This window comes from Amblyomma americanum, chromosome 3 (assembly GCF_052857255.1).
Source record: "Amblyomma americanum isolate KBUSLIRL-KWMA chromosome 3, ASM5285725v1, whole genome shotgun sequence".
In the NCBI taxonomy this organism is placed as follows: Eukaryota; Metazoa; Arthropoda; class Arachnida; order Ixodida; family Ixodidae; genus Amblyomma; species Amblyomma americanum.
This window is the reverse complement of record NC_135499.1, coordinates 181,567,252-181,583,583: the sequence shown is the minus strand read 5'-3', so window position 1 is coordinate 181,583,583 and position 16,332 is coordinate 181,567,252. Positions and strand designations below refer to the sequence as shown.

Here is a 16,332-nt window from a genome sequence, read left to right as displayed (position 1 = left end):
TCTGTCTGCACGCGACGCCTGTAGCGGTGGCCCGGTGATACCCGCGGGAAGCCTCCCATAAAGACCTTCGTAAAAAAAAAAAAGTTCAGGAAATATTTGCCTCCTCCTCCGCGACCGAGAGGTCGCCGTGAAAAGTGTACTGCCCTGACCACATAAAACCGCCCAGTAACTGACCGGGAAAAGGCGGTTTGAAGACAGACCTTCCCGTACGTCCCGTTACACGGCGCTTAATTTTGCTTTTGATTCATTACAGCACTCGATAAGTTTGCCTGAACTAACCTGTAGCCCTTCTTGCTCAATCCTGCTTGAAGTTTACAATGGCCTCTTCAAAGATGAGATGTATTACCGCATTATTAACCCTTCTAAGCACATCAAGGCATCAGCGAGAAGCGTCACTTCACTGCGATATATTAGAACATGTGCCGGTGCATTGAACACTTTCGAAGGCTCGTAGTGTTCCACGCGACCGAAGTCAAACAACTTTACGTGTTCTTTTTTAATTGTAAACAACTCGAGTAGGTTATTTTCTCAAAGCGAAACCAGAACAGAGGAATGCGAATTCCCGCAAGGTTCTGCCATCGGAACTGGCCAACTGTTGGCAGAACGTTGTGTTTCTTCGTTTCCGGAAACGCTCGCGGGTGACAGCAAGGCGTGTTGCACGAACAGCCTCACGCACCATAAACATAAAAGAAAGTATATTATCGATGCAACGTAGTTTGCCGGCTGGATTGACCTATGGTGGCGGCACCTATATTTCATTTTCGCAATTTCGTAGCTCATAAAGGATCCGTTTTCAGTGAAAATAGCGTCCTTGTCGTTAGAATGCGGTAACATATCAATACAGATCAACTTCAATTTGTCCCTTGTCCCCCTTTAAAGGCGCCAGAGACTCAAGAGTCAAGAAGCCTTTATTGAGTAACGCAAACAAAATGTATACACAGATATTTGGACCGATAGCCAATGAGGCTAGTAAGCGGTCCAATACAAAATAACATATAGGACAGCAATCACAAACACATTGAAGAAAAAATAACTCTGTAGTCTTGCTTCCATTCCCAAAAAATGTTTCTTGCATGTCAGTTTGAAATTCCTAGCTTGCTTTATTTCAATTGGCAACGAGTTCCAAATTTTCGCTCCTGTAAATTCTATTCGTCTTTCTCCGTACGCATTATGGCAAATTCAGCGGTTTCAGGCTTGCCGAGTAGTGAAAAGTACTTTCTTTTTGACTTCGTTCGTTGCTGGAGCTGGACTCGTTTCCGGTGAGATCTGCGAGAGCTTAGCCTGAAACCTGCTCGGCGCCTCGCTTGTAGGCATCTTGCACTGAGTACCAAGTACGGACCAGGCGTGAACGCATATCGATTCTCTGCAGGCGGGTCTCTACATGTTGGAGCTGATGGAGAGCCTCATCTACGGAGACCTGCTGCCCTGGGTCGGACTCGCGGAGCTTATAGCCGTAGCGCACGGCTACGGTGAGTCTCCACGGCCTGACGTCATCGCTGGTGGCCGAGTTGCCACGGTCGCGCATAAGCTTTGCCGTTTGCTCTAACGTCCGGCTATGTGGCTGCCTGACATGGAAGGTCACGCAGCCCCGCAAACGCCCGTTGTATGCGATTCTAGGGCCGGATTCGCGAAGAGTTACGAGTGCGCAGAAACGGTCCGAGATTGCCCGGCACCTTGGTTGTCGCGTGTTCATCGTCCATGCAGGCCAGTCAGCACGATACCTACGAGCCGCTTTGTGATTCTGGCTGCTCAAATTTATTCTTTCGCTGAGACTTTTACTTACAACTGAGCAAGGCGAAGGAATTTTGCATTTCTGGGGAACACGCGAGCGAATGCACCATTTGGGGTCTGGAATGATAGTCTGTATATAATGTCAGACGCGCAGTGTTGCCAGACTGCGTTGACCCAGTGAAGGAAGTGGCTGTCACGCAGTGGTTGGATCTGCCATGTTTCCTGAAATAGACGCAGGTGTTTGAAAAGCTATTAGAGTTTTCACACGCTCACACTGGAGGCTATATGACCATTTAGAAACAGCTCCTCCAACGGCGAAGCTTTAGCTGGAAAGTTGCTGTACTGTGAAGACCCTATCTCATCTGGTTTTATATAGCATAAAGGGGATCGGTGAAAGGAAGAGGGGAGGGTTAGTAACCAAAAGAAATACATGACGTACACATAGTTTGTATCTGAGTGTTTCGAAGTGTGATTGTGAACTTTTTATACGGGGTTCGAGTTAACGTTTGCTCTCATAACAATAATCACAACGTTTCAGTAACAACAGTTAATCTACACACTAGGAAAAAGCTGTAATTGTGCTAGTATTGCCATGCCGCAAAGTGAACAAACTAACAGCGTAACGTCACCTGCGAATCGGCAGCACATGTTGGGAATCCAACGCATAAATATGACAGAACACAGAGGGGGTGGATAATCAGCTGTGACGTCTGTGTTCCCCTTTGCCCTGTCCTGAGAATACTTGTAATTCGAAAAACGGAGCAAGTTTTGCTAAGAAGTGACTAGAGAAGTGGTAATACGAAAGTGTAGCGCTAGATAACGTGCGTTAAATGATTATGCACAGAAAGATGGTGCGTCAATGAAATAAAACTGCGGTAAAATGATGCTGCTTAAATGCCGATCGGATGGAATGATCTGTGATTATGCAGCTCGCGACGACGCTGATTTCACTCACCAATTTTTCAGTAAACTTTTAGCATTATGCAGACATGATAACCCTTTATCGCATGGCAGCTAGCGCTGCATCTTTGTATTACCACTTTGTTTAATTGCCCACCCGAATTCTGGGTACGCCGGCGCGCGCGTACGGAAGAGAGCAGAGCAAGAGCTGTGTTCTAGACGAGACTGCGAACGCTTTTTTTCGATGACTGTCCTTGCCTTTCGATTTCCGGGGACGGTGCTTTTCACGCCTGTGTGACACGTAGTCACAGAGTCACAGGTGACTTTTTGCTTTTGCTTCAGTTGGTCACAGGTGACCAGTATCTGCGTCTCCTGTGCCGATATAGCAAAAGCAGAGCTGTGTTCTAGACGAGACTGCGAACGCTTTTTTTTCGATGACTGTCCTTGCCTTTCGACTCTCGGGGACGGTCCTTCTCACGCCTGTGTGACACGTTGTCACAGTGTCACAGGTGGTGACTTTTTTGCTTCAGTTGGTCACAGGTGACCGGTATCGGCGTCTCCTGTGCCGATATAGCAAAAGCAGAGCTCTATACGAATCCCACAGACAAGAAACAACAGCGCGTACATTAGGGAAATTCCCCATTAGGTTACAAAAGAAAAAACACTAAAGGGAAACGCTTAGAAAATAGTTAGCTTCGTTGATAACGTGAGCTGCCTGTCGTGTACGCTGCTCTCTTCAGGTTGCGACCGACTGGTGTACGACATAGCCTTCACGTTCGAGTCGACACCGTGGCGCTTTCTTCCCATCTGCTGGCGCTACCTCTGTCCGCTCGTGCTGGCGGTGAGTTGCTGGACCACAGCAGAAGGCAGAGCCTGCTCTCGAGGACTTATCGCTGTCTCATTGTCCGGGTTTCGAATCAAGTTTTAGCTGCTTCTCGCTCGAATCTCACCCTAATTTCGCCTCAATAACGGTTTGATCCTTGACCACAAGAATTAAAAATAAAGCCTCTCTTGGGAACTTCGTCATGTCCCAGGGTAAAGAAAACAAAGACGCTGATAGAAGTGAAAATTAATCCACCGGTCAGATTGTATTCCGCATATATCGTGTACAGGCGCAGGCCTCTACCCTATAGCCGAAGGCAAGTTTCGTTCAAGAAGGTTTTGAGATATCGTTCTAACATGTATCGCCTGCCGGATGCAAAGCAGTGATTAGCGAGATATCCTTATTTTCGGTCCCTTATATCCTTATTTCGGCGAATTTTTTTTTTTGCGTTGCCGTCACGCCCTTCCGCTTACTCTTCATCTCGACGGCGGCGCGCCACTGCAGATCATCGGGCTGAACTCGTTCACGATCACCGATCACCGCCAGTCTCGCTACCAGAAGGTGTTCCCGGCGTGGACCGGAGTGTGTCAGCTGTTCTTATGTGGCGTCGTCGTCGTGCTCATCGCTACCTTCGTCATCAGCACGCTCGATAGGAACAAATACGTGAGCGCCCTATTGAGCTCATTCCGTTCGGGCACATTGGTTGATCACCTCTGCGCAAAACGAGGTCGAACCAGACCATCGACTGTCAACCGGCAGAGTGCTACCTACATATGGCGAACTTCGAAAGGCCGTCTCGTAAACCCATGAGCGCATAACTTGTCCGCGACTGGAATTTGAACCTTAAACCTTCTCGTACAAAGCGGAGTGATGAGCCATTGTGAATATGCAGTACCTTTCTTCTATGTCTGCCTATTGAAACCCATGTGGTCTGCCTGTGGGGCTGCTCCCTTAATTGCAAAAAAATGGTGGTATTTGCCATATTTTCGTTTCTCCCTTCTCGTAGGGCCTACTGCTATGGCTTAGTGGCACTCGGCTGCTATGCTCAAGGTCGTGTAATCGAATCACGATCGTGGCGGTCCCATTTCAACGGAGGCGAAATGCGAAAGACGCCCGTGTGTCGTGCTATGACAGTGCGGGTTAAAGAACCTGAGGTGACGTAAATTAATCCGGAGTCCTCCGCTATACAGCTACACAAGAACATACACGTAGAACAAGAGAGAAATACCTACAAAATGATGTAGAGTGCGTTCGGCAGGAAGTTAATAATAGTATCTTGCCAGTCTACCAACTTCGGGGCAGAAAAGTGGAACCAGACGAAGGCTTGAGCTTAAATTGAACGAATCATGAAAGGAAAATGATCAGTGAAATGTCAAGAGGCAGGAAGATAGCAGAGTGGCGCAGTCGGGGAGCAAACGTGATTTCATGCTATCTTAGTGGAAACAATGAAAATGTGGTCGTGGGAAGGACGTGTAATGCGAGGGGAAGATGACCTACGGTCTCCAAGAAAAACGGAGTGGTTTTAAAGGAAAGGCAAGCTTACCACGGGTAACAGATGCTCAGATGGCACAGGACAAGGTTAACTGGAGATGCGGTCGTTTTGCATTGGACTCAGGTTGATGTTGATGGTGACCTTCGTTCCTACCTCTACCTTCTCCCAGGACCTCTACTCTGCTCTGGAGCCCGAGGCCACGTATGGGCCACGGGGCCGTGCGGAGTTCATGCGCTACCAGATGACCCTCGGAGAGCGGAACGCGCTGCCCTGCTCCATGTCGCCCGAAAGCCGACGCGACGTTGGGGGTTCGCCCGCTACCAGCGTCAGGCGCCGCGCCTCCAGTGGCCTGATGACTTCGCCGTCGGAGAAGCCCAAGATTGTGGTGGTCAGCGCGACCGGCCTCATCGAAGGCAGCGGCAGTTCGGCACTGGGATCCGGCGTTGTCGTGGCGACGCCAGCTATGAGCTCCGCCGCCAGCCCGCGGCGGAATGATAAGGGCAACAGGAGCAAGAGCCGGGCACGAAAGTAGCGCCCCCTGCGCTACACCGGCGGCTGCTACGTTTGCGGCGGTTGGTGTGCGCGCTACTGTGCAGGTGCTCAAGTTGTTTGGCGTGCGTTGCGGACTCAGATATTCTCGAATCGCGTCGACAACACTGTGATTGCAAGAATGATTTTGGCAGAACACATACCGCTTGTGACGGGTCTTCGCGAGTGCGCAGTGTTTGGTTAGACGCCATACATAGAGGCACATGGAAGAGTGCAGAGACCTCTTCTCGTAGGTGTGTGCTTTGTTTAAGAAAGAAAAAAAAATGGAAATTTCAACTGCACAGATAATAGATCAACGATTGTAGGTACGTAAAATAAGAGGAACGGCGGAAGAAATGTAAAGGTTTGCTAGCATGCTTTGCTTTTGTACAGTGCTACTATTACCTCAATCTATTTTCTCTTGAGCAGTGTTGACTCTCTCTTGTGATTTGATCAGAGGTTATTAACGTAGTCTCGAAAACTTTCGTGATTGTCTGGCCTGAAAAGAACATTTGTGAGCATGTCCTCTTTTCATAGAATTGTCTGCGGCCGCGTGCGACGAACTTTAACGTGTATTACAGGCGAGGTTTCCACGAACTTTGTCTGCAGCAGAGGTGGCATGTTCTTTCTGAGAGCCGGCGCCATCTTGGTCGGCGTGGCACGCTGCTGGGCCGAGGCATTTATTTTCACTCCGAACTTGCAAATGAGGAGCGACTGGCCGACAGCAACACCGATATAGGTGTCGCATTTCTGCAGTCAGTTGTACGGGCGGCGACGCCTTATTGGTCCATCGTGATCGCGAGGCGTAAGCATCGGTTGGACACATTCAATGCTTACTCCTAAAAAGCGAGAAAAAACGTCCAAAAAGGGGGCAAGAAAAATAAACAATTTAGCTAGAGAGTACTCCAGGCTTCTGGCGTTTTACCTTGAGAAGATTGCCCCTTTCACGTAGGCTGTACTGGCGCTATATATTGCTGCATTTAGGTCACTTCCTCGTCCACTGTGCAATTTCAATGCATACGCTACATGTCGTTTCGTTTGAAAAGGAAGTCGGCGCGTAGTTTTTGCACTGTTAGCTTCCTGGCTGCATTTCGAGTTTCGCAAAGTTGTCGCCCGGTCCTACCTTTGCGTACAATCTTACTTTCTGCCAGTGTTTTTCACCTCTGTTTGCAATCCATACCGTTACAAATGTAGTGGTGGCTCCAGAGTTGGCGTGCTTTGTTGAATACAAATAGAGAACGTATGCAATTGTGCGGGTGCGTGCTGAGACTTGCAGTTTTTTTTTGTTTTTTGTTGTCGCATTGCTTGTAAAGCTACTGTTGCTGGAAATCTGAGGTTAATGGAGAACGATGGCGAAGTCAGCTATAGAAAACAAAAGTCGTACGATATACGTTCCGAGACAGAGCGCAACCTACATCAGGCGCAAAAATAAAAAAAAATGTCGCGGTCTTTATGTTGGCGCAGAGACTGACAATTCGTTTTCGGCAATGAGGTACCCTATAATGTCGCAGAGATAGGACATATCTTACTCGCACGCACGAAACTTTAATTAAGCGTCTTCGACGAAAACAACAAAACAATTGAAATGCATGGAGATCCACGCTGTACCTATGCAGATGCCAGCTTTCTGACTTTGATCAGCTGGCTCTTGGGGGAAACTGACTGCTGCGAATTCAGGAGCTGCCATTCGTTGAACATGGTGCAGATTAAAGTAAACTGCTAAGTTAATTCACCGGCTGCTACCTTTTATGAAAGAATAATATTTAATTGGTAAGGAAAAAGTCCTTTCTGGGATCAGAATCAAATATCCACCACCACACAAAACTCTGACAAAGGAGGAGGCCACCATCTGGCGTAGACTACAGACAAACCTTCTCCGACCTACACATACTCAACAAAATGTTCCCACCACAATACAGGGCCACCTGCCCGTGGTGCGGAGCCACACCCACACTTTATCACATTACTTGGGAGTGCGAACGCAACAAAGCATTCCACAAACACGAACACCCGAGTGCGGAGCAATGGGAGAGCCGTCTCACCAGCAGCGAGCTCACGGCCCAACGGGCCTTAGTGAGGCACGCGGGCGATGCAGCACGGCTCAGTGGAGCCCTGGAATAGGGGCCCACCCATTCTGAAGAGAAGACTCCGATCGCCAGCGCCAAGAACGAAGACGACGGAGCTTTCGAATCCGCGAATCTCTTGAATGGATCAATAAAAGTTTTCACTCACTCACTCTGGCCATAAACGAATATTAATACTAGTGTTCTTCAAACATTGTTGCGCCCTGCTGCAGTTGTGCAGCAAAGTGCACTTGCATAAGATTATTTGTCGATCTCTTGATTTCTTTCGTTTCATTTCCTCCGTTCTTTTCTTTCTTTCATCTTTCCTTTCCTTCTCTTCTTTATTTCTTTTTTTCTTTCATTCTTTCTTTGTTTCCTTCTTTTCATTCCTTTAATTTCCTTCTTTCTTTTATTTGTTCTTTCCTTATTCATTCCCTTTTATCTTTATTCTTCATTTCTTTGTTCTCTTCTCTTCTCTTCTCTTCTTTCTTTCTTTCTTTCTTTCTTTCTTTCTTTCTTTCTTTCTTTCTTTCTTTCTTACGTACGGAACCACAGGGGTCGCGTCATACGTGGCTGATGATGTTATTCAGCAACTGCCTTACGCAACACATCCGAGCAGAAAACCCCAACACATTCTTGGCGATTTCATGAACCTGACAACGCCGGGTCGAGTGGGCCTGTTGGGCTGAAATGCGCTTGTCCAGCTACGTAAACGTTAGCGGGTCAGGCTGGGTCATCCCGATTAAGGAGGGGGGGGGGGGTGTAGGTTGAGTCATCCCGACCCACTTAACAAGGGATGTAAACGCTGTCGAGTCAGAGGGGAAAAGAGAAATGAAAACTTGTTTTGCACTGGCGCCGTCGCGGCCCCGCGACTAATAGCGGCATGCAGCGTTCTTAGAAGCCGCCTTTACACGTTCACATTGCACTGCTCGACGTCTGAAGTCGGAGAGTCGGAGCCCATATCTCCCAACACGTGGACGATATGGGAGAGCTGGGCCGTTTTCCTTGCTGCACTACACATGGCCGCTACAGGTGGCCCACATTACCTATGCGCATGTTGGGCAACCACTGCATCACGAAGAGCTGCAGCCTCAGCCACTAAGACTTCAGCCAGAGACCTAGACTTCGGACGCGAAATAGTTTTCCCTTTACCTCCGTAGTCCTTCACTTTTGGGCTTATTGCTCTTAAAGGCGCAATAAGGTCAACTCCAGCTATTCTTCTCATTTATAATTTATTCTTTTACCCTCTCTGGGTATGTAAACGTTTCGCCAGCTGCAAGAAAAAAAAAAGCCTTTTATGGCGAGAAAATTAGTCCATTCAAACTTGTGGCCTTCATGCCGAGAACGACTGGTTGCCGTCGTTTCAATGGCGGCGACATTTAGTATCCGATATCCACGAAAAAATTCTGCATCGACGCATGTGTTTTACTCGGAAACTTAGGCGTTGATGGAAGTACCTGTACAGTGAATGCCTGTTAGAATGTCTTACAGTCTGTCGACTTGCTCGCAGTGGTCCTTTAAGGTGCTTTATTCTCATTCACAGCAGACAAAGTTCTTTAACAATGTCGACTTCTTTTCTTATGGCTGAGAATCTGGTTTCCTTTTACCATTAAGGTACTTTATATCCTTTCATCTAATAACCACGCATTAGAGTGGCATGCACCTGCAGAACAAACTGATACAAAAAATCAGCATAATGGGCAATTATTACGCCGACACGTTGAGATAAGAGGCTTCTCCCGCATGTAGATGGTCATTTTAAGGGGACGTAAGCGCAGCCAAACAAGACTTACCAAAATACCGTAAAAATGCAAAACATAAGCCAAAAAAAGCAAATCGCTTTCCTTAATCACCTATCGCACAGGTTTTAAACCTCGAAAGCCCAGAAAAAATCTCAGTGACTATACACTCTAAGGTTAACCCAATGCGATGGTAGAAACACTGCTGTAGCAGATTTAAAGGATCGTTGAAGGCTGTAAACAAATGTACAAGAAAACGCGCCGCTTTAACATCTTGAGGGCGAGTCCTACAAGGCTTTCAAGTGCAAGGGAAGCAATGCCCCTTGCCTTTTGTACTTTACCGCGTACCACGATAATGCACTTCGAGGAACTTTTCTTATAGGTTGAGAGCAGATAAATTTGGAAAAATACAGATAATTCCTCCCATTATAGCAAAAGTATGCCTTTGTTTTATGCTGCTCAAAGACAGCCTGAGGAAAATGCGAGGACATCGAAATTTCGAGGAAACATTGACCAAAATTCTGAAAGAAGTCGTAAACATACTCGAACATTTTACCACAGCTCAACTTGAAACACACTCCGCTACTCCGTCTGAAGCTTTTGACCAGTAAACAGACGCAGGAGGAGCGCTGGAGAGTATTAAAGAACAATTCTCCTGACAGCGTCCTTCCCCTGACGCCAGTGTATACCGCAGCCTCGCAGAATATATACAGATAATATTCCAATAAGAAGGCACGTGTTCCGAGGAATCATTGGGTGCAGCGGACTTCGGGAGTAGGATGAGCTGGCATCTGCAAAGCAGCTGTTGAAAATTGTGCTCTAGAAACGAAGAGCTAAGCAAATAGTGCACATCAACGAGGTGACTGACGCACCGTCACTTTTACATGCTTAGTGTTTTCCCACTTTCAATGCGCCCACACAGTACGTGCCATGATGAAGTGGCCTTAGGGCATAAAGTGGAACGTTACATACAACAGTTAGCTTAATATTTCCGACCAGGCCTTCTCGTTGTTTGGACAAATAAAAATTGGAGGGGACACTTAACCTTAAGGGTATGGCATGATAGCGTAATCGGTTAATTCTCATATGAAGAATTGGTGATTCTATACTTTAGATTCATAGGTCCCTGGGTGTCCGCACACCCCTCCTGGCGCAGTGGTGCAGCGGTTAAGTGATGTTCCACTGCCCTGCGATGGCAGCTGCTGCCACTGGTGGGCACTGTGCGACCCAGTTTGCTGGGTAGTTAAACAGTGTCCGTTGGGCAGGTTATGATGACGCCACAAGGTCACGTGACATAGGCGGCCCACCTGCCTCCTAGGCTGCTCTCTGGGCACCACCTGCCGGAGTCATGCTCGTAATTTTTTGCTCACAACGCTGACGCTGACAACAGCGTCAACGTCGACACCGCCGACCCGGGTTTTCAGCGTAACGGGGCCTTTAATGCTATCGCGTTAACGCTATCTCGTTTCGCGCTGCTGTGTAAGTACGGTCATTGCAAAAAATAGAAGCCACGCCATCTTATACAAAAGCAGACTTCGAAACACTTACTGTGCCAGCCGTGTTCTCCCCAACTGTGCGACATTCGCAGCCCTAAGAGCACTAAAGAGGCTTTCCTGCCCCCTTACCGGCGCAAAATTCACTGACTGTTCAAAGGGATGCAGTCGAGGTAAGAGTGTACACAAGCCAGTCGATGCGCAGTGGAGACAAATACGAGACTGAGAAGAGGGCGCTCAGGGAGCAGTTTTTGCGTTAGCCCGTCTTTGAGCACAGAATTTGACCGAAACATTTAGGAGAACACGTTATCGGGTGAAGTATTTTTTCTTCATATCTACAAATATACAGAACGGGGCAAAATATAAGACATCATTGCTCAGCCCTAACGTCCCCTGACGATAAAATCAAAGCTGATCAAGTTGAAGTCTAGCTGGGAAAAATAGTTGCCGATTCAGATCATTTGAACATGTCTCCTCATGCCAGACGGTAGTGAAGCCGCGCATTACGGCATGAGCTGCTAAGAACAAAAATGAGGTTGAGTGACACATATAACAGTTGTCACGTACAATAAACAAACGTCATCAATAATAGGCAGCCCTGCGCCGAAGTCCTGCGAGAAGAATATTTCTGGTGACTCGGTTCGGTCTCTGAAACCAAATCACTTTTTTTTTGCAGTCTGAAAAGCTCGACTTATGCCTCCTTAATGCGTAATAACCATTCGCAAGCGTTCGTTGTGGGTCCAAAGACAAAAAAGAAAGAGAGAAGGAATTCGAAGATTGAGGAAACTAAAAGCGCAACACAATGGCCGTCTAATCGGAAAATGTTCATGAACTGTCAGCGTTGCCCGAACCGCGGTGCTCGGCGGAGATGGGAAAGTAACGCCGTAGCTTTTCGCATTCTTCACTGCGCAAGTTCGGCACCCATGGAGAAAAAGTCGTCGAGGCTGGAGCCAGGCCGAGGCTGACTTCTCCTTCGTTGTCAGTGGCATTCTCCACATGAAGTTCTCTGTGAATGCACAAAGCGGCAAGGCTCATAAATGCACTCGTCGCACGACCGTGCGTATATGGTCACGTACCACACGCTGTAAAAAAATCGCCACGCTTACGTGCGCTTTCATGCATCCATAACTCTAGTCCTTACGTTTTATAACATGGGCGTAAGGTTCGCTGATGCAACCACGTGCAGTTTCACCCTTTTATCGGTTTCTTACCATCGCACAGACCCTGATGGGTCTTGGGAGTAAACATGTGACCAATACTGTTCCTATATCGAGTTACTGATCAATCCACTCTCGCCCTACCATACGCTACTGTCCCGGTTAGCTAAGCTGGTAGAAAGACTGCTCCGGTGAATCGGTGGTTCCGGGTTCGAACTCCGGACCAGGACGAATTTTTCTTTAACTACGAAGTTTCTGCGGAAGCTGTATAGATTTCCTTTGCAGCCGTAAGGCTGCGTTTGGGTGGATTCCAATGAGTAATTGCTCCCCCATATACAGACACTGATCACTTCGCAGTTTCACAAGTGCCGACTACTGTTAAATCCGCAGGTAAATTTGATATTCATACCCCCATAAGGGAGCGGTGTCGGATACTAGAAAAAGTGAGAAAATGTTCTTAAAACTAAAAAAAAATGAAATGTATGCAATGCTCCCGTTATTCCCGTGCGAAAGTGATGGCTGTCCATATTTTCGTATTCTTCATAATACTTGTATTCTATTAGCGAAAATGCCACCACGAAATCGTGTCCGGCGTTAAATTCTGTGGAGTGCTTGAAATCGCTCAGCCATAGATCGCTCACTCTCACCCGGTTTTGAAGAAGTGCGACATGACCGCAATCATGCGATGGCCGAGTGTCTGCTCTTCGGGGGCGTCGGAGTGCGCATTAGCGACGCCGAACAGCAGTCGAATCGCGTAACCCCGGGACGCACCGCTATCCTTCTTCGGATTGGCGCGATGCAAAATGTAGCCGTGCACCCGATTGCCCAACCCATGCAGCCGCTCTGCGAAGAATCGCACTGGACAGATGACCAGCAGGTCGGACACCAGGTCCTTGGCCCAGCGGCCCTCAGGGACTCCCTGGACATACAACAAAAATGCCCATTTGTTTTGTCAGAAGGAGGTGCTAAGCGCTCGGACCGGTAACGATATGAAGGCGGTCGCTTGCCAGTGGGATGACTCGGATCAGAATTCGTTTGACTTTTTTTGGAGTTACAGAACCTTGTCTTCCACAGAATAGACGAAGCGGGCTCGAAGAGGTACAAATCCTTTTGGACTGACGTACACGGTTCTGCGTTGCCGTGCGAATAGTCTGCCGTGAAGCCCGTCAAGCCACTTTAATAATAATAATTGGTTTTGGGGGAAAAGGAAATGGCGCAGTATCTGTCTCATATATCGTTGGACACCTGAACCGCGCCGTAGGGGAAGGGTAAAGGAGGGAGTGAAAGAAGAAAGGAAGAGAGAGGTGCCGTAGTGGAGGGGTCCGGAATAATTTCGACCACCTGGGGATCTTTAACGTGCACTGACATCGCACAGCACGCGGGCGCCTTAGCGTTTTTCCTCCATAAAAACGCAGCCGCCGCGGTCGGGTTCGAACCCGGGAACTCCGGATCAGTAGTCGAGCGCCCTAACCACTGAGCCACCGCGGCGGGGATTTACCCGAGTGCGAATTTATGGATAAACGAGAGCTGCTGTACCACAGGGCAGTGCAGAAAAAGAGACACACACCGATAATTTCCATTAATAGGTTGGCAAAGATCAGAGAGAAACGTGTGCATCCTTTCCTCGCCAGTTCTGTATTTTCTCGGAACTTGTCTCAAGATTCGAAGATTCAAATTGAAGACCTCTAGAACACAGTGATCGCCTGAGATTGTACTTCGCCAATACCGTTTTTGAAAAGTCGCACAGTTAGCTAAGCCTTGCTCTCGCGTGTGGCGTACGAAGTTAGTTGGCAATAAGGGAGCCACTGACACAGAATCTGGGATGCGTGCTGCAGTAGGCACCACCAGCTACCTTCATCAATATGCCTTGGTGGCCAATATCTCCAATTCTCTGTAGAAAGAATCATTGAAATATGAAACGGAATTGCTTGTACTGTGCCAACGCAAAGTGAAAAGCGAGACCTTTGCGAGAAATCTTGAGCGTCACATTCGCGTCAGGCTGCTTTAGCTTAATGAAAATTTCCGTAAGGTAATCTATTACTTTTAGGTGGCACTTTTCTGCTCCGGTAGCTCTGTTGTTCTTCTGATGGTGTGAAACCTCTTATAGCAGGCTGTTTTTTTTTTTACAGTTTCGACACACTATCCGAACTAAAATAAACCGTTTTCACTACTCTGACACTAACGGGCTTCTGGATGGTTTTGTTTAAATTTTGCGGACAATTCATTTCACACTCTGTCAGCATCTGGGTCCTCAAGCTTCCCGGCTAAGCGCCATTGTTTCGAGGTCTTAAGTTCCGGAATTACATTTGCATCCGGCACTCACCTCGGGGTAGTTTCTAAAAATTTCGTCGGCGTCGTCCTTGGGAAGCCCCAGCAGCGCGAGCAAGGAGCTTACTGCTTTTCTTAAACCGCGGTCCCGAAGCCCGAAGTAGTTGCCGAAGGACTCTAGCAGTGCTGGTCCTTCATCGTCCGAGAAGCCCATGAGCACCGTGAGACCGGATACCTGATTGGAGGCATCCAGGATTGAATAAAGGAGCGTGTTAGTGAAAAAAAAAAAACTACTTGGTTTGGTTGATGAGCGGGCCAAGATAGCCCTTGTCGAGCACTTGATCATCAGTTCATCAGTTTTTAGCGAAAGCGTAGTGATAAAAGAGAGCAGAAAAGTTTCTGCGTAACAACAGACGTTATGCAATTTTTAAATCTAAAACTTGTAGTATAATAACAGATATTTAGCAGTAACGACAGAAGTTTCCGTACTTACAACACGAAAGTACTACAGAACTACAGGCTGAAGAAAAGGACTACAGAAAAAATTACAGTGCTAAAGGAAAATATAACAAGCAACAGAAAAATATATCGTTCCGACAAAACTACAAAACATACTGTCGTATATTTGACACGGTACTGTTGTTTTTTCCGACTGGGAGTTCGTACAAAACTCTGGCAGTAGAAGCGCTGCGTGCCACAAATATAAATTGAACACAGCAGCCAGAAAGCGTGGACAAGGAACGAGCACGCATAGACGCATTGCGAACAGTGATGGCAAGTACCTTGCAATGCTGCCGTCTTTATTTTACGAATGTTTTGGTTACCGGGATCAAAAATACGAAATTCATACGTCTCCAGAAACCAGCAAGTTATAGCAACGCAAAATGCAGGGTGCCTGTCGAGAGGCGGCTGTGTATAGAAAAAAATTTCGTGATTAATAAAACAGAAATGCGCGGTGGTGTAATCTACAAAGCACAGTTTTTTTTTCCAACTAGCCCGAATTTCGAGGAACTAGATATAAGGAAGAGGGCAACATGAGATGGAAACAGAGGCTGTATTTTCGCGGAGCCCTGCACGTTTCTTCCCTTCTTGGCTGCGGCAAATTCAACTTTCAACAGCAACTTACCTAAAAATTGTCTATACTTTTTCAAAAATATTTTGCAGGGCCTTAGTCAAAAGTAAAGAGGCCAAGAAGTTTTGCCTCCAAGCCACGTAAGGGGCCCTTGTAGCATCCGTGGAAGTCCTTACTTTTAGGAAGGGCGACGACCAGAGCTTCTCTTATTACCTTCAAAAGATTTGTGACGAAAGCCAGCAGTGACAGAAATTCGGAGGTCGTGGGTTCGGATCCTACCGGCGGCATGTGGTTGTGTTATTCTGCTTTTATGACCCTCCCCTAGATGAAAACTGCAAACAATAAAAAAGACGTCCCCTACGCTCCTTGACTTCGGTGACTGTTGGCTTCCGTCGTATATATATGCCATAACCAGCACCTCTTTCCACCCCCTTGCCTGAGCAAGAGATTTGGAACGCTGGCTACGTGCAACGAGTCACACGAAATGGCTCAGAAGCAAACCTGTTGGTCACCATACTTTTGGCAAAATCTGAATATACCGAATCGTTCCCTATCTTGTTTCTTAACAAAACGTCGAGTCTGCTTCGTCTTCATCGCCTCCGTTTATAAACTCTGCCCCATTCATGTGTAAGCCCCGAGTACCGTCGTCGACAATGCCACCACCACCTTGAGCATCTCCCAGTTGCTGCGCTTCCACATGACGGGCAGCACGGGAAAGAAGGTGGGCAGACCCCGCAGGGCCCCGGGTGGCTGCTCCAGCAGCGCCGCGACCGGAAGGTCGCGAAGGCACGCCAGCCACGAGCGCGCCCTCTCGGTACGCTCGCACACTAGTCGAGCCAGGATCGCTCTTTTCTCGTCCAGGGAGCGGCCATACACGGGGTACCTGGAACAGCAGTAGACGAGAAAATGCGGGACGGGCAGAAATCTCGCTCCACAAACCAAGTGCACACACTGGGGAGAAATATAGCAACGGCTCTTCACATGGTGTGGGCATTCCAATTCAGTCCTGCTATTGACAAAGTTAATAAGCCCAATCTGGAGCAGTGGGAGGCCATTCTGCACAGCG

At 47.7% G+C, this 16,332-nt stretch overlaps 2 protein-coding genes across 2 annotated transcripts in view; one reads left to right on the top strand and one right to left on the bottom strand.

The window, feature by feature from the left end:
• Positions 1 to 3,175, top strand: part of LOC144124297 (sodium- and chloride-dependent neutral and basic amino acid transporter B(0+)-like) — a 46,609-nt gene extending 43,434 nt beyond the window's left edge. The window contains exons 14-15 of the mRNA XM_077656932.1: positions 1,370 to 1,469; positions 3,162 to 3,175. Coding sequence (XP_077513058.1) covers positions 1,370 to 1,469; positions 3,162 to 3,175 — 114 coding nt within the window. The remainder of the gene's footprint in view (positions 1 to 1,369; positions 1,470 to 3,161) is intronic.
• An 8,405-nt stretch (positions 3,176 to 11,580) lies between these two features.
• Positions 11,581 to 15,965, bottom strand: LOC144124296 (acetylcholinesterase-like). Its single transcript, XM_077656931.1, has 4 exons — positions 15,909 to 15,965; positions 14,250 to 14,429; positions 12,574 to 12,845; positions 11,581 to 11,775 (listed from the first exon to the last, which is right to left on the bottom strand). Exons 1-4 carry the CDS (start codon positions 15,963 to 15,965, stop codon positions 11,595 to 11,597), a joined length of 690 nt encoding a protein of 229 aa, XP_077513057.1. The 3' UTR covers positions 11,581 to 11,594.
• Between the last annotated feature and the right edge of the window lie 367 nt (positions 15,966 to 16,332).

Coding starts and splice junctions, on each gene's coding strand:
- LOC144124296 (XM_077656931.1), bottom strand. CDS start 15,965: ATGTGGAAGCGCAGCAACTGGGAGATGCTCAAGGTGGTGGTGGCATTG. Junction 12,846..14,249: donor TTTTTAGAAACTACCCCGAG/GTGAGTGCCGGA, acceptor TTGTATGTCCAG/GGAGTCCCTGAGGGCCGCTG. Junction 11,776..12,573: donor TCGCACTTCTTCAAAACCGG/GTGAGAGTGAGC, acceptor GTGCATTCACAG/AGAACTTCATGTGGAGAATG.